The following is a 23,415-nucleotide window of genomic DNA, read 5'->3' on the forward strand; positions in this document are numbered from 1 at the left end:
TAATCCAGCAGGTAACTGGTGAATCCTAGTCTAAAACTTTCTGAAACCAGATTGGGTTTTGATTGTATACATAGTATGTAACAAAAGTTAGAAGCTGTAACAGTGGAGAAGAGTACATCAGGAATCTTATGGCTTCTACTGCTTGTTAAAGCAATCGCTATGTAAAGAGCAAATTATCTGCAATGAATACATAAATACTAATGTGTACTTCTCAATATGCAAATGTGTGTCTAAACACATTTTGTATATACACGAAGGCAAAGTATTTATTACTTACCTTCTTCATAGTTTCAAAATCAGGGTCTTGAGTTTCTTCCACCATAGTTTGTTGTGCCATAAGTTTTCATATTAGCAAACTGTAAAATAATAGATGCATATAAAAAATTGGACTTCAGAGGACTGGTCAGAGAACAGGAGGAGGACAAGAAGCTCTCTTGTAGAAAGGCCTTTATAAAAGGATTTTAATAGGCTTAATGGATAGGAAACCTAAATATACATTTCTAATATTAAAACTAGCACAGAAGGTTTGTGGGTCAAAGAACATTTAAAAAATATATGTGTAAAAATGTAAGTCTGTTTCCCTTTTATTTGGTACTGGCACTTTTAATCAGATATCACAGAACGTTAGGGATTGGAAGGGACTCTGAAAGATCATCTAGTCCAGTCATGCTGTTCAGTGTTAGCAATTCAAGAAAGTGGAGAAAGGGGTACAAAGTCATAAGAATGAAGGACTGTAAGCTCTTTAACAGACATGGCCAGATCATAGTCTTGAATATGCATAAGCAACAGAAATTTCATAATGGATCAGATAACAGAAAAAGACCTTGCCTAAGTGGTACCAAATTCAAGCTAAAAAAATCAGGTTGGAATTGATGTTTAGCTTTATAAAAAATCTGGGAAGCGTTACTGCAGGTTGTCCAGCAGTCTGTTCAGGAGCATGCTACTTTCTAATTGTGAGTTTAAGGAATAAATTGGTCAGGTTCTTTGTTCTATTCGTAGGTATATTTGTCTTGAGTTTTCCCTTTCTTCTAGATCTAGTGGCTTTATAGAAGAATTAATATACTGCTTTGAAATGGCCTTATGTGTTTCAATGCTTCATGGATTGTATTACATGATGCACACTGAAGGTGTAATTCTGCTTTAGTGTTCAATATGCTGTGATAGTGTATGTTGCCAAAAGGTTTTTGTACAGATAAGAGGCTTAACTTTTGGTAGTGGATTTTTTTTAGACTGATTTTTATTGTTGGAACACTATTTTTATCCTTTAGGACAAAAAGACTGAAAACTATTCATTTTATTTACAGTAGCAGAAAGAAATAAATAAACAGCAATTTATTTCATAAGAGTGTACACTATCAAGTTTGGGATGTCAATTGGATAGAAGACACTTGTGTACTGACCCATTTGTGCAATTTATACATGTGCTGTGAAGGCATTTAAGAAGTCTGTACTTCAAGGAATATCAAAGTGGATATTTAAAACTTATTTTGCAGTACGTTGCTAAACAGAACTTCTGTGTTGCTACTGCTTAGTTTTCAAAGACCAGTTGTTCAAAAATACAGTAAATTCTTCAAAATGAAGTTGTGTTTTCTCAACAATAAAAGGCCACAAATGATAACTTCCATTTTTGCATTCGACCTATGAAACTTCTGTGGCAAAGTCTGCCACATATCTAGCTAATAGAAAGCACTTATCTTTAAGTGTAGATGCCGTTTAAAAAAAATCAGACTTTTTCTTAATAGTAGAGACTTAAAGTTTGTATAGTTTCATTTTAAATTTAATAATAAGTTATGTAAAATAGTTTTAAATTGCTCTAAGGGTATGTGGTGGTGTTTCACCATTAGTATCATGCTATATTTGTCCTGTTCTTTACTGCAGCACTGAACAGCTGAAGAATCAATTTCAGTGATTATTTGTTTTTGCATTTAAATAAAGAAAATACAGTTTCTGTTATCAAGTAGCAGCAATAAGTATGCAATGTGCTGCTTTTTCACGGGTGTTAGACTTTATTGAAAGTATTTTTTACATAACCATCAAAATGATGTTTTTGACAGGGCATAACACCACCATGTGAAGAGCTAGAGAGAGAGAAGAGCACCAGTTGATGAGCAGTTGAGAACTAGCAGCTAGAACATGATTGTCATGGAATTACATTTGGAATGTGCATCCTGACCTAAGATCTTTACAGGGAAACGGATTGTCCGTAAGGCACATGATGACCTCCAGGGGGTGGAAAGGAAAAGGACCAAATGGAATGGAGAAAAGAGCTTGCTGTTCTGAACTTTGTACCACCCATCAGAAAATGGTTTTGTTCTGTCTCTGCACTGAGAATTAGGTACTTCTGGAGCAAGCAAGGTCTGCAGTTGTGACTGTTAAGGCATTTGTGGAGACTGTACCAGGCCAAATCGATGCAAAAAGCTAGAGATTCCACAAAACCCATTATACTGGTGTCAGCTTCAATATATACTTTAGTGAATGCAGGTAGCCATGAAAAGGTAGTGAACAGCAAAAATGTACGTGAAACAGAAACATCTAAAACAAGCTCATGTGGCCAGGAGCACGTCTGTCAAGTATGCCTGGCCATGCTCCCTTCTGTGCTGAAGAATGGGGGGTCAGCTAAGGAAGTGGCCATCGTTATTTCCAGCCAGGTTTTCACACAGTGCAGAGCACTGCAGGGCATGTCACAGCCCCTGGGGAACTGTATGCTGGGACCAGAGGGAAAAACAAGAACTGCACTGGTAACAAAAGCCATGGAGGGGCTGTGATGTAGGGAGTGTCACTCACAAAGCCACTTGAGTCTGTGACTAAGGGTGGAATCAGGGAGATCTTCTGAAGTTGTAGGAGTTAGACCAAAGGTGCAGGAGTTGGAAGAGACTCCATTAACATTAAATAACTTTAAATTTTGTCCTTGCCCATCTGCTCACTTTGCCCATATCTATATTTTCCTGTATTCTTCCAGACCTGAGCTCTTTCAAATTAGCTGGCTATGTTAAGTTGAATGGCTGTCATGTTTGCACATCCCATCATGCTAATTTATAATGGTTGTTCCCAGATGATGCTCCACCTTTTGTCCTCTTTCAGGGACACTCCTAGTGCTTCCCCATGTAGAGCAGCTCACTTCTGGGTCCTGTGGTTGTGTGGGCAAAAAAAAAGAATAACCCTCACAAATACATTGGTAAAATCTCTGTGGTTTTGTAGGTACTATGTACAGACCTCTTAAGCACGTAATTAAGACTAGAAACAAAACTTTGTTCAGTAGGGTCTTTCAACCAAAAGTCCTAATGAAAACAGTACACATAACGGACACACTGTATGAAAGTTTTCATTCCAACATTTAAAAAGCACCCAGAGGAATTCACGTGGCATAAACAGACCTGCAATTTGAAACAGAAAATACAGCATAACTGGATACAAAATATGAAAAGTAATTATAAAAATAATGTTACTTGCCTTCCATTGGCATTCATTGCACTTCTACCCATTTAACAGAAATCTTCACTTGATTTCAGAAAAATAATGTTTTTTGTGATCAATCATTTCATCTTTGACCTTGGCACAGTAAAGTGAATCAGAATTGGATCTGACCAGCAATCTCTCAGTATGGAAGTGACTACTGTAATAAAATTGCTTTTGCAACAAAGCAATTGTGTATGTCAAGATGCTGCATTTTAAAAATATCTATATAAGCCTGTAGAACATTTCTGAGTTCTGGAACAAGCCTTTCTGATAAGAAACATGCTGAAACATTATTATGCTTTTATCTGAAAGGTGGTTTTAAGAACCAGTAACACCTTGCCCTGAAGTATGCACACTTTGCTATCACTTTTAGTTGTGAATTAATATTTATAATGAAGTATCAGAAATAAAGGGATTTTTACTTTTCTGGTACCAGAGAATGCTTTTATGTGTCGAGATAGTCTATAAACTTTTTTACATCTTTAAATCCACGTTTGCTACATTTCGCAATATCCTATACTTCCCTCTGTAAATTTACAGTTTATATGTACTTTGAGACAGCTCCAGAAAGATCAGAAGACCACTGCTGAAACATAAAAAGGGGGAAAATCTCACAAAGATGTATCCTTTGGACTTTTACAAGCCTGTGTAGTTCACGTTATCAGACTGCTGTGTGGAAAGGTCACTGCAGGAGCAGAATCTCATGTTTTAAGCTGGTTTCTGGAGGATTTACTGCATGTTCAACTTTTCACATTGTCTATAGCTGGGAATTTTTCTCAAAAGTACTCTCAATATGTGCCTAGCACCAACAAGGGCCCCCCACAGAGAAGGCTGGGGCTATTTTTTAGCATCAGATAAGTCAGCTAATTTAGTGAATACAATAGTGAAAGGCATTGGAAGGTGTGGAGACTTTCCTAACTGGAAACTACCACAGATCCACAGGGGCTGCTTTGGTGGTGGACTATCCGGGGGAAGGATTCCTAGCATCATATAGATTAAATAACTTTTTTTTTTTTTTCCTGTTCTTTTTTTAATGGCCACAGTAAAAGAAGGAATTCCGTTTCCTGGGAATGCAGAGGTTTCAGATCTTCCACAATTGTTTTAATATTTATTTAGATGGGAGCCAGAGCAAGCATTGGATGATCTGATGAGAACTGCTGTTAACTGCCTTTGTTTTAATAAAACCCAGTCCTGAATTCTTTACCTATGCAAACGTCTCATTCAGCTTTTTCTTGAAATGATGATTTGCCACCTCTGTTTTGTAAAGCTGCTGTTTTCTGCAGCACACAGTATTCAAAGTTTGTCTCCTCTGAAAATCTAAAAAAAATCAGGTAATATGTTGTCAGCTAGATCAAAACAGCAAATGACGTTTCAGAGATGGGAACAAGGAAAGTTATGTGTTCACAGATGAAAACAAAGTTGCTGATGCTCTCAGTGAAATGCATTATCTGCCAAAGGCAACCATCTTTATGAACATCTTTGGTGGTGTGATTGATATTTTGTACTTTCCTCTAAGACTGTGTAGATACAGATAGACAAAGACATTACTGATCAGAGACCATCTCTAGAGAGATGACGTGGTTCTCCTGCCATGTGATTATTTTAGCTCCTTATTGGTAATGATACTCAATGGATTTTGCCAAGAATAAACATGTAAGAGAATTACTACCGTGCCATTTCATACACTGGCACCAGCACAAGATAAGATGTGATGTTTTAATAACATGGAGACTCAAAATGTCTTATAAAATAACTGAGAAACAAACACACCAAGGAGCAGACAACATAATTAGAGTTCACTCTGCACTCCAAGACAGCAAGTAGACCAAAATTACCTGATCTTCCTTTAAAAAATACCAGATTTCTCAATTGTCTCTTAAGTTTTTTCACCCTGTGCATATACATTTTGGTATCATCACTGAAGTTCAATATTCTTTTGTGATCTCCTACCTTCTTTGGGCTGCAGGGTGGATGCCTATGGGGGCAGGAAGAAACATACTTATACAATCACAGATGTGTTGTTTTATGCTTTTCAATACAGAAACAATTTTAAACCATTTTTGTATGCAACAGGTATAAAACAGGTCTTTTTTCGACTAGTACTCCCAAGGCAGTGTTAGTAATGCATGTGCAGTACGTGGCAAGTCAAGAGAAGGGGCAGAGGTTCATCAGTGATGGGTAACAGAAGCAGCTGGTGGAACACCATCCCCAGGCCTGGATGACTTTTCCTCATGATTTATCTCAAGAAATCGCCCACTTGCAGTACAAGAAGATGGAATATTTTCTGTAAGGCTAAACAAGGTGAACCAGGAGGTAACTCTGAAAGAGCAACTTCTGCGCTGTTCAGTGGTAGCATAGAATGCAGGAATGTTGTTAGAAATCTTCCTGCGATATTGAAATTGTTGGGGTTTTTTGTGATGTTTTAAGACCTTTTCTATCGCTATTGCTATTCTTTCTTAATAGTTTTGAATTGTGTGGGAATATAAATGAAGTGGAAGGATTTTGGTTTGTCCATCGCAATGACTGCAGCTGACTCTTACACACTGTTTTGGGCTGGTGCCAGCTCTCACACCTTCCATCGCAACGACAAAGCTCTTGTAAACCAGCAGTTTTGCTCAGCCGAGGAGACTGCCTACCCAGCTGGGTTGGTATTAGAGTGATGGGCAAAATCACTGCAGTATCCTGGCTGACTCCATCACAGTCTGAAGCCTTGGACAAGCACAGAGGAGCTGTTTAATTTGCTCTCGGAGAAACACACACTCCAAACACGTTGCTGATTTAGCCACTGTTTCATTGCTAACTCGGTGTGATGCTGCTGAAGAGAAGGAAGATTAGAATGAAATTAAAAGATGATTATGTGTGAAATAAATAGTTTCAAGAGCATGAAAACCAATGAACCATTTTTTCCCTGTGGATCTGCTTACTGAATTGCCCTCCCGTGTGGATTCTCTGATGACCAATAAGATTGGGGTTTATCAGGTCCCTTTCTCTCAGAGAAGGGGGATGAATTAACAGGAGCTTTGTCCCCTGCTTAGCTACCTGCTTTGTTGAAAATTGTAAGAATGTATTATCTAACAGGTCCTTACTGTTCTGTTATCACTTGGTTGAAATTGCCAATGGATTCAAATATTACTGGGAGACTCCCACATAGGCAAACACACACACACAGTGACTGTAGAAGCTCATGTTTGGGAAACCTAGCTAAAAAGGACTTCCAGTGCAGGTTTCTTTAAATAATCTGTTCAAACTCACAAATTACATGAAACAGTGGCACAAATTTTAAGGGGGTTTACCTGAAACCTAATTAACAATAGGACTTAATCTCTGCTGAATTTGAAGTCCAGTCCCTAGGGGCAGGCAAACCAACTACTACAATACAACAGTGATGGAGCTTAGTGTTACAGCCTTATTCACTTTTATCACTTAAAGCCAGCCAAATAACTCCAACCTATTGATGGGAAGAGGTTTTGTTTCTTTTGTGCTCACTAATTCCTAGCTCTAGATGGTAATGTACGTGGGTAACCCATAAATATCCACATTTTTCCATTCTGTGCCTCTAATAACCACTGCCTTTTTCTTGCTGCCAAGCTATTGCTCTCAAGTGAGAAACATTTTCTTCTGCTTTTTTTCTAAAAGTAGTGGAAAAATGGAAAACATGATAGTTATGCTTAGACACTCTGTTCCCAAGTTTTGGATTTAATTCTCTTTTGATGCTTTGAAAGACATTTTAGTTTAAATGCAATGCGACTTGCAAGCTTGTATGCCAAATTCTATTTTCTTTACCAGAGTTAGTGGTTAAAGGTGCAGACTGGGGATCAGTGGGAGGCAGGAGATGCTTACTCTGGTCTAAGATATTGCCACGCTGGCAGTAAGGTGTGGTTACTAGCCCTTGCTTGCAAAACTTGGTGCCAAGCGCTTCCAGGTCTCAATACAACCAGACCTCAATACAATACAGACCTCACTGTGTGCCATTCAAAACTGGCAGCAGGGCTGCGTTTTGTATCGGTGACGTCTGTTGAAGGACTCCCGCTGCGCGAGGTTGGACCCTGCTGTTTTGGAACATGCCGCTGTGAAGGAGTTTCGTGTTTGCAGTGTTCTCGCTTTGTTAATGGCCCTTCCTCTGCTCCATACACTTTTTTTTTCCCCTTGAAATTGTACCATATAAGTGCTTTTAGCCCATGTGTCTAACATCTGTACGTGAATTAGTTGAATGATCCATAAGCTAGAAAATAAGTGTATGCAGATGTTAGGAGTCTACAATAAAAAATATTGAAGACCAGTACAGTTGATCTTTGCTTCTGTAGTAGGAGGCAAGGGTTCCCTTTCTACCTAAATTCTTGTTTCAGTATCACATTGGATTTTGGCTCTTCCTAACTGTCCACTATAAGGAGGAGTTGTAATGTCTTCACACCACCGGGACAGCTGACTTTACTGACCTGTGGCCTTTCTGTCAATATCTTTGATAAATCAGGTAATGCAAAAACATGAGTCACTGACAGTTTCTTTGGTTTTCCCCACAGTGTGTTTTACACTACAAATCTGCAGACTGTATTGCTCTCTTTATTTCTGTGTGTAACCACAAAGCTGGGAAGTTTACTAGCTCATGGACTTATTCCCTCTCTTTGCAAAGTCTGGTGCCAGTTGAATTCAAAACCATTTAACGGAGTGTGTGTTTGGAATGGACAGCATATATGGCCCAACTGCTGTCTCCCTCTTGGGGCTATTTTTTGCAATCATGAAAAGCTGAGTTTGCTTAGAATACAATGCTTCCATATGTTCTGTGTATTGTTTACTTTATGATCTCAAAATATTGTTAGTTGCCATTCAAATATTCTCAATCTAAGAATTTTTTAAATTTGACTGAAAAATTAATCAAAATGTTCCATGTGGGATTTTGGTTGCTGATATGGTGAAAATGTTGAAAAATTATTTTGAGTTATTTTAGCGTGGGGATAGTAGTACCCTATTCAGAAGAGCCATTTGACTGAATTAATATTTATCCTGAGTCATTTCAAATTGCACCTAGTGTCTGATGATTCTGGTAAAATTGTGCAGCTCTTCAATAGGCTGGAAGTTAATCTTGTAGCAGAGAAGAGACAGCTGAGAAGACCACCTTTGTGCTCCACTGAACTTGGGATGAGACTTGGCACTTTGGAGTCCACAGAAAAACTGATTGTCTCAAGGACCCTCCTGGATTAGCAATGTCAAATGCCTGTTTTTCAGCCTTTTATTTTTTTGTAATGAGTACATTAAAGCTACTCTCTTTCTTGTTTGGTGATTTATCATTCTAGACTGTTTCAGCAGAAGCCTACTGCACAAAGAGAAAGGGCAGCAGGTCCTGATGTGTTAGGAAGTCGAGGTCTTGCAGGATGTGACAAATGTTAACATGTAGGAGTGTTTCATTTATTATTACATTCTGATTGAGAAGTCGTAATGTCAGCTGGCAATAAAGTCATCAGTTGATTTAATGCCAGGCAATGAGGAACTGGCGAAGAAGCTTTCCACATCGCTCATTTCTATTCCCTGCTAACTCCTAACTGCAGGTGTTGCTGCTTACTGTCCTGGTCAGTGTTTCTTTCTGTACCAGCTGGCACTGGTAACAACCATCTCAGTACATAGGTAGACTATTGGCTTCTATATCTTGACTCTCCTACAAGTACAAAACACTTTCAATACAAAATAAAATTTAACTGATCATAGTTCCATTTCAAGAAAATGCTATATTAGGCAACATAGTATAAACACTGTTAGAAAAAACTGGCAATAGAGCAGGGAAATGGGTTTCATACAGATAGGAGAGGATTGACCTATTGCTCCTCAGTTGTGTGCAGCTCGCCAGCGCTTCGCCTGCAGCTCCTGGGCCATGGATGCGCCAGCAGCCGGGTGGGGAGAGGCAGCTCCCACCATCACCAGTGTGCCGTAAGACTCAGCTGGACCTCCTGTTCCTCAGCAGAGTAAGGACATCTGTGTGCAGAACTCTCCTCAGACTTGTTTGCAGACACCTGCCAACTTTTGGGAGAAAGTGTTGCAATTACCAGCCATGGGAAAACTGGGAGTCAAGAAAAGTAGCAAGTCTTGGGCTGGGGTATCCCTCTGTAGTTCTTTCCAGGAATGAACACCTGTTTGTTTTCTACTTTTTAAATACAAAATTACAGATGGCACAATTATTCTCATCAATTTCAACTTTGCTACTTTGTGGAAATACCAAAATTCCAATCAGATGCAATTAACAGATTCCTTGGTTGGAAACTCAGTGGGATTTGTCTCTGCTGCCCTTTCTTTTGAAGATCCCTGCCTCTCTGAAAACGTGAACTGACTTACATGTCCTTGAGTGGCACTTGTCACAGACACTATGGAGATACTTCCTAGTAACAACCATTAGCTTTGAAATGGTGCACGATGTAAGTTATAATCTTTCAAACAGTTATTTCTTCAAATTTCTTTACACACTAAATACTGAAAGACTGTGACACGGCTACTACTTTGAGTTGTTTTACTGTCTTGTTCAGAAGCATGCTGCTGTGGGAATACACTGGGACTAAATTTTATTCCACTTAAAAAAATATAAAAACAGGTAAAGAAGGGTCATGGGTGATGCACAAACTCTTTGTAAAATTGAGGTATAGCGTTTTTGCTGAAGATGCTCTTTAGGAGCAGATCTGTACTATTCTGATTTGCATGTAGTGAGGCTGGATTTGGGGTTTTGGGTTGGCTTTTTTTTGGATACCTTAAATCTAGAAGTATTCAATGGTTGGGTGTCTTACCTTGAGTATGTAACATTGTGGCTACTGTAGTCCTTCACAGTTAACAAAATTTAGAAGGAAAAAACCCCAAGTCTAATTATGTCAGTCTATGGTAACATTATTGCATAACTTAGTGGACATAATACAGCCAGTAAACAACATTGAAAAGAATAAATGTGATGGGAAAGACCATTCTGGACCACTTGTCTATTGAATTGACATCAGTCAAATCAGGGATTTTGACTTTGATCTGGGATGTCCTTCTTCGTAAGCGTCCTTTTTTATGGAGCCTGTGCCTGTCCAAAGCACTCCGACTGTAGAGGTCTCTGCTGGAAGTGGCTCTTCTGTACTGCAGGTTGGCACTGTTGTATGTGTACGTGGTGGCTCGCGGGTCACGGAGGTTCGTGAACACATCTGAGCTGCTGGCATCATTTCGTATTTCAAGTGGGCTCAGAAGCATGTTTCCATGGATATCAACCTGTGTCAAGGAAGGAATGTCAATTAGATGGGTTCCTCAGCCAGCCCAAGGTGTCTCCCAGATGGACAGGTACCTTCTGGTTCTACTGTCAGTGTGCTCCTGGGGCCGCAGTGACAGTTGTGTCTTGTATAGCATCAACAGAAGTGAAAATACACTTTCCTGACTGGTGTGGAATTATTCATTAGGCATCTAAATATCTTCCTCTCTGACCCAGCTTTTTGGTCTGGGACCTTTTAATTCAGTTAGTATCTCATCCCCTGTAAAGTAAGAGTTTTCTAGTTTTGTCTTTAACTTAGATCATGGTATTCATGAAATACTGAGTTTTAAAGTCTGATGATCTGACACCCTAAGCTTTCATGTACTCAAGGTGGAAAAAAAATGTAGCTATCTCTGTCAATTCTATACAGTTTTAGAACTGTGAGTTAGTTTCAAGAAGAGTTTTTTAACAACAGGTTCATCACATGAAGAACATAGAGGTACATGTGCATTTTATCGGTTATTGTAATGTGCTTGTGATGAGAATTAATTTTGGAGAATTACTATATTGCAGACATGGAAATCCCTACTCTCCACAACATACTTGCTCGTGTGCAGATAGAATAATCCATTTTACTCAATGAAACCTTGCCTTCAGTTGCATTTTTATATGTTGGTACTGGAAACAGTTGTTTTGAATATGTTTATCACTTACTTTATTTGTGCTGTTAGTGATGGCACTGTTTTAAGTACCTGAGCAAAGAACTGGAAACTGCAACCAGCATGTACAGGTCTGGCACAAAAAATAGATATATATTTACATAAAATATTTTAATAACATTTCCTTTTTTATATATGAATGTAATTAACCATGAATAGCTGCATTACTACAGAGTAGTACCTTTTCACTCATCTTTAGTTTTCTACATGTTTGTAGTAACACCTCCTATAGGAAATGTTTTTTGGTGTTTCCAGGATGATCCCTGACTTCTCCATGAAGACTACCTAGATGTTTCAAATTCCCAGATATTTAAACATCCACTGTAGCTCATATGAGGGAAATACACATCAGGACACAGACCTCTTAAATGAAACTTCAAAGACTTTGCCTTGAGGCTTGAGTATTAAAATTGGTTTTTGTAAACTGTGGCTTTGAAGCTACTCCAAATATATTACAATCTATATCACGGCTGTCTGGGGATGCCTTTATACCAAGGAAAAAAAAGATTACTTATTGACAATATCTACTCTTGTGAACCACCAGTGATTAAGTAATGCTTTGTTCACGCTCCAAGCTTTATGTTTTTAGCAAGACATAGCAGAGCTAGAAAATGGTATAATAAAAGTATGTTCAAGAAAAAACTCCGAGCAGAGGACATGGAGAAATCCAGTCTCTGGGGGTTGCTGCAGAGAAAAGCTGGAAGACAGAGAAAGCCGTGGTTCCACCAGGCAACATGGAGGATGATCCTTTCCATCTCTGGAAGGAGAAAATATTGTGTAATGACTGCTGGCCAGACGAAGCTATTTGTACAAAAGCCACCCAGGAGAGCTGTGGGGAAAAAAAAGTCTTCTAAATGGAGTGATGAGCCACCACAGACAGAAAATGCTGTAGTCAGGTTTAGCAGCTGATTCTGTGCATGCTGAAATGAGCATTCAGTGGGAACATTCCAGTTCCCACTGTTTTGGTGGGAAAAGCTAATATATTCCGGATTAGAGAGGTCAGCTGGTCACAAACCAGCACGGTGTTTGCAATCTTTACTTCAGACATGGGCTACCCAGTTTATACCCTTCAGGTCAAGTCTTCAAATTTAAGCAGACGTAGGATCTAAGCTAGGGTTTCCTATCGTCCAGAGGACTGCCATAACTATGGGACTATACATTACTCCTAAGTTATGGAAAAAACAATTATCCGAGTTGCCTCTGTGTAAAAAGAGAATTTTTTAGAATTTCAGAAGTTTTGATAGGTTAACCTTTTCTTTCCAGTTTTATGAAATGGCTCTTTGAGCTGTCTCTGATTACATGATCTAATGTTTCAACTAATTTACTTTATTATTACAATAGTAGTAACAGTACTGCAAGCATCATTAAGCAGTTGTTCTGGCTCCTCTTTCGTGAAGACAGTTCATAACTTCCTACAATCTAAAGTGATTAACAGGAATGTTTCTTAAACTATTATTCCCTGACAGTTTACTATAAGCCAAGCACCATATGAATTCCTGCTTTAAGTGTCACAAATGAACCTGTTTTATTTAAAAATTAGTTTTATTTAAATTATTTTAGGTGGGATAATTTGTATACATCATGAAGCAATTCAGTCTTTAAATTTGTATCAGAAATAGTGTGGCCAGCAGGACTAGGGAAGTGATTGTCCACCTGTACTTGGCACTGGTGAGGACACAGCTCGAATATTGTGTTCAGTTTTGGACTACTTTCTAATGTTAACTGCTGAGGTAAGAACTTTTGTCTCAATATAGAAACATCTTTTCTTTCTCTTAAGATGAAAGATTTGGGGCCATGTTACTCATAAAAACTGTCTTGTTGGAACAAATGCAGGATTCTTATCACAATCTGATCTGCAAAGAAACAGGTTGTGCTCAGCAAGAATATACTTATTCAGGTTTGGTTTTACTTGAAGGTTGAGCTAGTTGTGTGGTTACGTGCTCCCTCTTTTTTTCTCCTTCCAGTAGCACTGTACTTGAAAATCACATGTTTCCCCTGGAGCCTGTGGCTGGTCTCTCGTTTTCCATCACAGGTGTTTTCATAGAATCAGAGAATCACAGAATGTTAGGGATTGGAAGGGACCTCGAAGGATCATCTAGTCCAATCCCCCTGCCGGAGCAGGAACACCTAGATGAGGTTACACAGGAATGTGTCCAGGCAGGTTTTGAATGTCTCCAGAGTAGGAGACTCCACAACCCCCCTGGGCAGCCTGTTCCAGTGCTCTGTTACCCTCACTGAGAAGAAGTTTCTTCTCAAATTTAAGTGGAACCTCTTGTGTTTCACTTTGAACCCATTACCCCTTGTCCTATCATTGTTTGTCACTGAGAAGAGCCTGGCTCCATCCTCGTGACACTCACCTTTTGTACATTTGTAAACATTAATAAGGTCACCCCTCAGTCTCCTCTTCTCCAAGCTAAAGAGACCCAGCTCCCTCAGCCTTTCCTCGTAAGGGAGATGTTCCACTCCCTTGATCATCTTTGTTGCCCTGTGCTGGACTCTCTCCAGCAGCTCCCTGTCCTTCTGGAACTGAGGAGCCCAGAACTGGACACAATATTCCAGGTGTGGTCTCACCAGGGCAGAGTAGAGAGGAAGGAGACCCTCTCTCGACCTACTAACCACACCCCTTCTAATACACCCCAGGATGCCATTGGCCCTCTTGGCCAGAAGGGCACAGTGCTGGCTCATGGTCATCCTGTTGTCCACCGGGATCCCCAGGTCCCTCTCCCCTACACTGCTCTCTAATGGATCATTCCCCAACTTATACTGGAACCTGGGGTTGTTCCTGCCCAGATGCAGGACTCTACACTTTCCCTTGTTATATTTCATTAAATTTTTCTCCGCCCAACTCTCCAGCCTGTCCAGGTCTCGCTGGATGGCAGCACAGCCTTCTGGCGTGTCAGCCACTCCTCCCAGTTTGGTGTCATCAGCAAACTTGCTGACAGTACACTCTGTTCCCTCGTCCAAGTCATTGATGAATATATTGAACAGTACTGGCCCCAGTACTGACCCTTGAGGCACTCCACTAGATGCAGGCCTCCAACCGGACTCTGCCCCATTGACCATGACTCTCTGGCTTCTTTCCTTCAGCCAGTTCACAGTCCACCTCACTATCCGATCGCCCAGACCACACTTCCTCAGTTTAGCTGTGAGGATGCTGTGGGAGACTGTGTCAAATGCTTTACTGAAGTCAAGGTAGACCACATCCACCACCTTGCCATCATCTATCCACTTCGTTATATCTTCATAAAAGGCTATGAGGTTGGTCAAGTACGACTTCCCCTTGGTGAAGCCAGGTTGACTGCCCCTAATGACCCTCTTATCCTTGATATGCCTTGAGATGGCACCAAGGATAAGTCGCTTGATTACTTTCCCAGCGATGGAGGTTTTGTGGTTCATGGAAGGTTTGAAAGGAAGGTGTGATGCTGTGCATAACTGGGGACCAGAAAATCATTTATCACCTGCCTTGTGTTGCCATTTATGAACCCCTTGGTGGCTCAGCCCCTTTCTCACTCACATTATGATTGCAACCTATGTTTTTCTCATGCTTAAGAGACATTTTCTGTGTAATGGTTATTCACATCATAACTGTCTGGGGAAACAGAAGTGGTTGCATGCATGGACTATCTAAATATTTTCTTGCTGGGTGGTTTGTCCTTTTTATCGATAATTATGTTGGTTTCCTCAGTGACATCTAGCTTTGACAAATGCACAAGGAGATACAAACAGTCTTTATGTTTTATTTAGAGAAACAGAAAGCTTATTTACTACAAATTACTATTTTTTTGCATACTAAAAATTAAAATGGCATAAATTGTAAAACTGGAGAGGTTTTATTTCCACCTTCTTCAGTCTGCAGAGCAAGGAACAGCCACATATGAAACAGCAGTATGGTTTCCTTTTCCATCTGGTCTTCTCTATACTGTATCACAGTCAGTTTGCTGAGTGTTGCTCACATGTTAAAGGCTTTTGTTATTTGGTGAAGGAATTTTAGTCATGGTAGTTGTCTGTCAGATGGAAGTGAGCAATATCTTCACCTGACAGAAAGAGAGGAAGCACTGTTACATATCTTTTGTTGGTTATAGTTCCCTGTATGGATAAGTGATACAGGTCAAGAGTAAAATGAAATGAAATATCCTACCGCTGTACATACTTACAGCTGTACTTCTTTTGTCCTCCAAAAAACTTTCCCCTTCTCTGGTACAGACTTCATAATACCAGTGAAAAAAACATGATGGAGAGAGGCTGGGAATTGTCTTCACTAGAGATCATGTGTCCCACTGCTCTGGCCATGTGCATTTTTCCTGACGAAGACAGAGTACAGCTGTTGGACATCAGAATTTCCATGATGAGTAAAGTGGATGCTCACAAGGTGCCATATCAATGTTTCTTCAGTGGGATACCAAAATCCATTGATATCCATTCACACATGTGTCTATGTGTATACACATTTATGTAAAATCACAAATCTATACTATGCAGGTAGATCACTTAAAGTATTGTCAATCCCGGAATGGAATTGCAGTCTGAACTGTGAACACTTACAAATCCTGGTACAAAGTGTTTGTTTTCTGTCAGAAAAATGCTGGTGTATGCATGTGGTACTCTGAGAAGTTCAGCTGTGACTGTAAATACTTTCCATCCCATTCTAAGTATTAGTCTCAGTGTAATTGCCAGTGTAACACTTAGACAGAAGCTCTTGGTCGTGAGTTAGGGCCTTTTGTTAGTTAAACTAAGTCTCGAAATATTTAGGAAAAAGAGCTTACCTGCATTCTTATCCTTCATACTTTCTCATCCTTTACTCAGTCCAGTGCACTGGGGCCCATGCAGCCAAGGCTGACCTCTGAAGAAGTGTTGCTTCCATCTTCATCATAAACCCTTACTATGCTTCTTCTCAGTTAGGCTGGGTTATCTCAGGAGCTGTTGAAGTTGGTCAGAGTTTGTGGGCTTTGTTGTTTTTTTCCCCCTTCCTTATCTTCCATAGAAATCGATAGAGAAGTGTTTGCGTACAACAATCTGTAACAGGGTGGCTTATCTTCTCTGCCCTGTGGAGCGCAATACTTTGTGGGACATTGGAGACTGCTGCAAGCCTGAAGCACATTTGTGCACTCGCTGTAATAAAGCATCTCCTATACATTGGGACAGAAGGCAAATGCAGGTAACCACTTTTAATGGGCTCCTGTTTTCACTGAGACTGAGGACATGATGACTCTGTAGATGCTTAGCTGTAGTGGTGTGGCTGCTGGGACACAAGACACGCAAGTCTACAACTAATAAAATATCACAGAGTTTCCTGAAATGCACTTCCTGACATGCATGTGAAAATTGCAACCCTTCATCAAGCTAAAGTCTTACCTGTTAAGAGTTTTATGTGTTGGTTTCATGCTTCAAGCTGAACAGAGGGCTCAAATATAGTTTTGTCCAAATGTTATCACCTCAGGCCACAGCAGTACAGAAGTTTATTGAGCAGACTGGGTAAGATCTCATTAATACTTGGATGTAATATATTGTAAGAAAAGCAAAGAACAGAAAAAATTTTTGGTTCATTAGGATATGTATTTTCCTCTGAGTTAGACTGGGCCAAATACATCTGATGGAAGTGTTTATTTCTGAAAAATTGGGGAAAAAAAAAGGGAACAGGTTTATAGAAGTTTGCAAGTGCTCAGTGATGTACCACGAAATTAATCTTTTCCCTGTTAAAAAAACGTCCATAGTATTACTTCCTGGCATTTGTCTGGCTTGTTTTTGAAGAGGGGGTAGCTGTGGTCTGATTGAATTCAGCCTGAGGGAAAAATCCCGACATCTGTGAAAGCTGTTATAACCTAGCAGTAGCCTCCTGGTGTTCCTGGAAGCTCAGAGGTGTGGGCTTCATTCAGGACTCACTGAAGTAACAGTGTCTGTCTTTGCTTTCTATTTTTGGTGAAGTTTTTGTGTGCAAAGAGGAGCTATATACGAAACATTTCTTCTATACCACCTTCTATAGCAAAGAAATATACAGTTGAAATGGTAAACATTTAACTTCCTTGTACCCCTTATATTTCTTCTGTGCTGCAAAGAAATGCTTGTTCTGAATATTCATTTGCATTTTCTGTAATTTCTTACTCTGTTTTCAGTTTAAGACAGAACAAACCATACGTTGCTGTAATCTCCTTATGATATTACTCTGGACAATCTCAAATGCTTTTGCATAGGTGTTCAAACTGCATTTATCTGTATCATCATATACATCAACATTGTCGCAGCAGAAATAATGTTTGAAAAGTTAGCTTGAACTTTTTACCTGGACTCTATTTGTTTCCAGTCTGCTCTTTTCTTCTGTAGCACGTCCTGTCCTGCCTGCTGCCTTTTTTTGACGTTGGGGTCCTTTCCCAAAGAATATATAGTTTACAAAGGCATATTCCAGCAAGGCCAGGAACACAAACACAAAGCATCCCATCAGGTAAATATCTATTGCCTTGACGTAGGGAATCTTTGGCAAAGTCTCCCTGAGGTGGGTGCTAATGGTGGTCATGGTCAGCACAGTTGTGATTCCTGTAGAAGGAAGATAACAGGACAAGGAAAGGTATTTGAGCGTGAAAGCCATAATGGCAGCACTGCCCAGTTACCATGCACTTCTCATGTAGATGGATTAATTAGGTGATCAGTTTAACAGCTAAGGGAATGCATTGTACAAGACTAGAAAGGAAGATACCCTTGCAGGACTGCTGACAGCACCTTCCTTGGCTTTCCATACAATGGAGGGTGAACAAAATAGCCTTCAAAAGCCCAGGCTGTCTTGGTACATCTTGCCTTAGCTTTTACAATAACTCTGCTAGGGAACGTGGGTAGCTGACCTGGATAGCAGAGTTGTTCTTTCTGTGTGAGGAAATGCTTCTCACTTTATTTACAGCAGTAACCCTGCTTGACCCCATAGAGTGGCTTGTCTTGCTCTGAGGAACTGAAATAAGTATCTAGCTTTTGATTGAAAACAGAGATTTGAAAGGAGACAGGGAAGGTTTATGATAAAGTGAGGGTATTTTATGAAGAGAAAGTGATATATATGCTTGTACCAAAACACCTTTTCCTGTTAAAGGGGTGCTTGCAAATAAAGCATTTCCATCTCATTGTGCTATCCACCACTGCATGGTTCTTTTTATTATTTTTTTTCTTTTTTCTTTTTTTTTTTTTTGTGTTTTTTTTTTTTTTCTTTCATATGTGCACTTTGTTTTAGCTGGATGAAATTATTCTTCAGTCTGCTTTAATCACAGGTCATTAGTGCATCCAGATAATGGCTCTGGGCACTGGTGCATGAGCTGAATTTACAGAGAGGTTGGACAAAATAGCTTTCTGGCATTAGCATTAGAAAAGCACATCTGCTTTAAAGCACAGGTGGTGGCAAAAGATAATTGGTTCTAAAGGAAAGTTGTTGGAAGGAACATGGTATGGTAAATAACCAACTCTAGGTAAAACAGGCTTATTTGGTGTAAGCTGGTATATCTCCACTGATGTCAGTAGGATCTTGTATATTCTTTCCAGCCACACATCTGGCCTGAGAGGATGCTTTTTAACAAAATGTTGATGCAGCACAGTGAAGATGCCCTTAGATACCTGAATCACACCTTCACAGATCAGCTTGGGAACAAGATACTTTTGATCATTATGGCAACTGGAAGTCAGTCAGGATCCCAACCTGACTGCAAAGCAAGAACTTCAGATGTAGGCAAAGTGAGACCTGCCTGCCTTCCTGACAATGGAGACCCTACACTGCATGTGTAAGATCATAACTAATGCTGCTGCAATCAGCTGTATGAATTTGGTTCTACTGTATTCAAAGGCAAGAAGTATCTATTCAGTTCAGTGATTATGAAATTACCTAGAGCAACTCTGGCTGCAGAGGCATCATAATTGATCCAAAAAGATACCCATGACAGGATTGTGATCAGTGTGGAAGGCATATAGGTTTGCAAAATGAAGTATCCAATATTTCTTTTAAGCCGGAAGCTAAGTGATAATCGAGGATATGCTCCTGAAAGAAAGAAGCCATATAACAAATAATGCCTAAAAAAAATTAGACACTGATATATCTGGATTGGGGAAGCAGGGGTGAGGGGAGGTGCCTTTTTTAACTAGACAGTGCTTACCTGTTGTAAATTCCACTCTCTTTGATACCATCTTGTAATCAACAATAGAAAACTGTGGGAGCTCAATGTTATTAACTCCGGTTACTGCAGACTCTCCTCCATTCCAGTAAAATTCAATATCATCAGTAGTGTATCCATCTGAAACAGAGGCACAATTTAACTATTGATTTCTCTTTTTGTTTTATTACTTGGCTTAAATAGTTGTGGTTAAAGTGGAAGGAGCTGCTGTTAATCAGGAATTCAGCCTTCTATTATGTGAAATCTCTGTTTACAGGAGTCACGTTGCCTCCTCTGTACCTAGGGCAAACTTCTGCGTGTGGAAAGGGAGAAGACAGAAAACAAGGACAGAATTTAAGATTAAAGACCAATTATTACCTAGCTCTAATACTACTACTACTTTTCATTCAGGATTGAGTTGCTCAGTTTACCAACAGGCTGATAGAACGTCAGTGGAACTTTTAAAGACTTTAGGAGGAACTCTGACAGTAAAACCAGGTTCGGTTCTCAGCTTTGCTTTTGATTTCCTGTGCAGGCTTTGAGGAAATCCAGAGTTTGGAGCCAGTAGAGGCAAAGGTGATTCCAGAAGAATTCACATGTCTGTTCTATGACCTGACAATGTCTGTTGGAGCTGTAGGTATCCTTTTGATATTCGTGGAGCATTTTACATTTTCATTAGATCATGTCATCTTTGATCTTCTGTTATCACAGAACTCTTTCCTATTGACTTCAAAACTAGCACGTTTCTTCTCTTTCCTATCAACAGTGATGTTAATTATTTATAATTTAATTAAAATTTAATTTGCCATTCTACCACTGTGAGTGTTAGCATTATTGTTACCATTTTCATAAACATTTTGATTAAACTCAAAAGTGAATGAGTTTCAAAAATATCTCCCAATTGACGACATTTTTGAACTAATATTTAAACGGGTTCCAATTTATTGCATTTTACTACTTTCTCCAGATATCTAACAAAGGCGAGAACAACATCTCACCTATTTTTAGACTTTTCCTTCAGGTGTTAGACTTAATCAGGTTTAAATCATGTACCACAGATCAAATAAAAACATGTGTATGAACTCAAAGCTTTAGAAAACTTGACAGTAGTTTTGGCAGCTGAACCCACCGTAGCATCAGCAGCCTCTACGGATTTAGGAACTTCTCCTTTTGTGTGCACCACTAATGCAATTTCTAGCTGGGAAAATTAGTCCTGAGGTGTCTCTTCCTATTATAGTGCCTGGTAATAGACCCATATCTGTAAAGCTGACCACATGCAGAGCAGGTAGCAGGTCCTCAGCTTCCCTAGTCACAACCAGAGGAGCTCTCACAACTTGCTGCCAGGCTCAATGAACTGCTTGGGAAGTCTGCAGTTATTGCACAGGTGTCTTCTGATGCAAACATAACAGTGATGGGCTGAACAAGGTTAAGTGTTCACGTACCTTATTTGTTAACTGCTCAGTGCCACAGTTTGCTAACCATCTGAATTGCTCCTGAAACCATACTAACCTGTGCAATACAGATTGCTGCTCTTTGCTTAAAACTTCTGTGCTTCCCATTACTCACGCTATTTTTTTTTTTTAATTAACCATCCTAGGGCTATCACACAGGGCTCTCTGCATGGCTGTTTTCATGTCTTCCAGGTAGAAGCCAAGACAGTGGGACTTCAGCAGCTGTTTTAAACACACTGCACACAAACCACGGGGCCAACACGCGCAACACTGGGGTGTAATACAGAATGATTGAAGGAGGGAATAAAGACTACTAAGTCTGTTTAAGAGGCCAAGAATAAGATTGTCAAGGAAGTGTTAATTTCCTTGCAAATCCATATGACAAAAAATTTCTCTTGAATGTTTTCCCTTTTTAAAAAGATGGAGCAAAACAGAGGAAATGGTAAACCGTCATCTCATACTGAAAGGGTATTGATTATGTGCAGACTCGGTACTACACAGACATCCTCTACGTGAACTAACACTAATAACTATTTTTTTGTCTTCAGGGGCTAGAATTAGAAAGAAGAAAGGTGCAGCACTATCATGATGTTGCACAGGTACTTGCTGCAAAGTCACAGGTGAAGGTTTAGATGTGAGGATCCCAGATTCTGCTTCAGAGTTCGGAGGAAGATGGTGAACCTGATTGTCCTGTTTCGTGCCATCAGCTGGGGCCCTTCTCATAGCCTTCCCTCCAGTTTTGCCTCAACAGTGCCACTTCCTCGGCCAGTGCACACTGGGATCCAGAGCAGAGAAAGGAAACGTCTCCAGGTCTCAGCAAGTCCTGAGTTTATTTGCTCTCTCCTTAAGCAGCCTCTGGCAGCCTCCTTACAGTTTCTCTGCCTTCTTGACAAAAGAGGGAATAGCTTGGGTACCTTACTGAAGAAAAAAATCCCCTTCCTCAAAGGTGAATAATTGTAGATTTAGTTGTTAAAACCAAAACGGTACCCTATAAACACCTGGGACATTACAGGGCACATTTCAAAATGAGAGTAGGCACATCTTGCTACAAAAGAATTGCACCATGTTATTGGTACAGTGTGTGGTGATGCTGAACCCTTCAAAAAAGAGATTTTGGGGAGTTTTGTAATGTAGGCAAATTTGCTTGTCACTAGTCTTGGAAAGGTTTCTATGACTTTGGCTGCTAAATGAAAAGTAGAACTACAAAGTTATAAAGTCAATTGACCAAAATCAAGAACCTTGCATGGAAGATTTCAGCTGATGACCAGCTATCACTGCTGGCAGGCCATGTCTTTAACCTTTACAAACTTAAAAAACCAAAAGACTTGCAAATACTACAAAAAATGGATCTAGTGTGAGATACTGCTGTTTCTAATGTGCTTATTTGTTCCTTGAACTTACTGCAGTTAAAGCTGGGGGCAATTATGAGAAAGGACTAGTGATGTTTTTCAATAATTCACATTTGTTAGATCTCTTTTTAGGAGACTAATTGAGCAGGAACGTCTTCCTGTGGTTTTGTAGAGAGAGAGCCTCAGTACAATCATGATTTCCCTGCCAGTCATTGTAATAACTCTGCTAGACACTAACAAGGTATAAACTCTCCCCAGGCAGTCCATTCCCTGATGTGATACGATATTTGTTGTGTGATGCCCTTCATTACATGCTTTGCACGTTGTTCTAGCTGTGTGAGCAGCATTGCTTTCACGACTGAGGATGACTCACAGATGCAGGGCTTGGAGGCCCTCGTGTTCCACAGGTACTGACATTGCTTCTTGCTTTCCAAAACAGCACTCAAGAGAAAGACATTTGGCTGCGGTTTAGACTGGAACCAGTCTTCAGCTCCGAACAGAGTTAGCAGAGGACAGATCACTCCTTCTGCTTTTTGAAGTGGATAGTGCCTTCAAGTGAAGAACCACAGTGATGTAAATTAAGAAACATTCAGTATGGAGCAGCACTAGCTTCTGGCTAGCAGGCAATGATAAACCCCCATTTCTGGCAGGATGTGCCTTTAACATTTACAACGGAAGAAAAACTATTTCAGTGATAGAAAAAGTGAGTCTAGTCTGTGCAGTGTCCAGCTCTAACACCCTGATTTGTTCACTGAACTTATCTGTACTGCCCAGGAATTCCCTTGGCAGCATTTTTTCCATGTGATCTATTTCTCTCTGTGTAGGTATCCGTGTCACTTTTTTAAAGGGATCCCTCTGCTTTTGTGACAGAGAGCACAGTACTTACAAATGGACACTGACGACTGCACGAAAATTTCATAGAAGTCATGTATTGGGAACCTGAAACATTTGAATGATGTTCATAACAGCTGTCAAGAGTGGTTGCAACTTTTACTGCAGAAGTCTAGAATTGCTTCCCTAAATTAATAACATTAGACTGATTTAAGAAGACGAGTTAAACCAGTCCAGTTACGGATCAGAATCGGGTTCTCCGCCTGGGAGCGGCCGGTGTGAGGAGGGGCTCCGCGG

At 39.9% G+C, this 23,415-nt stretch overlaps 1 protein-coding gene across 1 annotated transcript in view; it reads right to left on the bottom strand.

Annotated features, from left to right (window-relative positions):
- Nucleotides 1–10,329: 10,329 nt before the first annotated feature.
- The window catches only part of GABRB1 (gamma-aminobutyric acid type A receptor subunit beta1), a gene marked incomplete at both ends in the record, with an annotated part of 119,094 nt that continues 106,008 nt past the window's right edge, over nt 10,330–23,415 (bottom strand). The window contains 4 exons of the mRNA XM_080344127.1: nt 10,330–10,677; nt 17,651–17,901; nt 19,223–19,375; nt 19,491–19,628. Of these exons, the coding sequence (XP_080200253.1) occupies nt 10,330–10,677; nt 17,651–17,901; nt 19,223–19,375; nt 19,491–19,628 (890 nt within the window). The remainder of the gene's footprint in view (nt 10,678–17,650; nt 17,902–19,222; nt 19,376–19,490; nt 19,629–23,415) is intronic.

Source organism: Nesoenas mayeri (genome assembly GCF_963082525.1).
Source record: "Nesoenas mayeri genome assembly, chromosome: 4".
NCBI lineage: Eukaryota > Metazoa > Chordata > Aves > Columbiformes > Columbidae > Nesoenas > Nesoenas mayeri.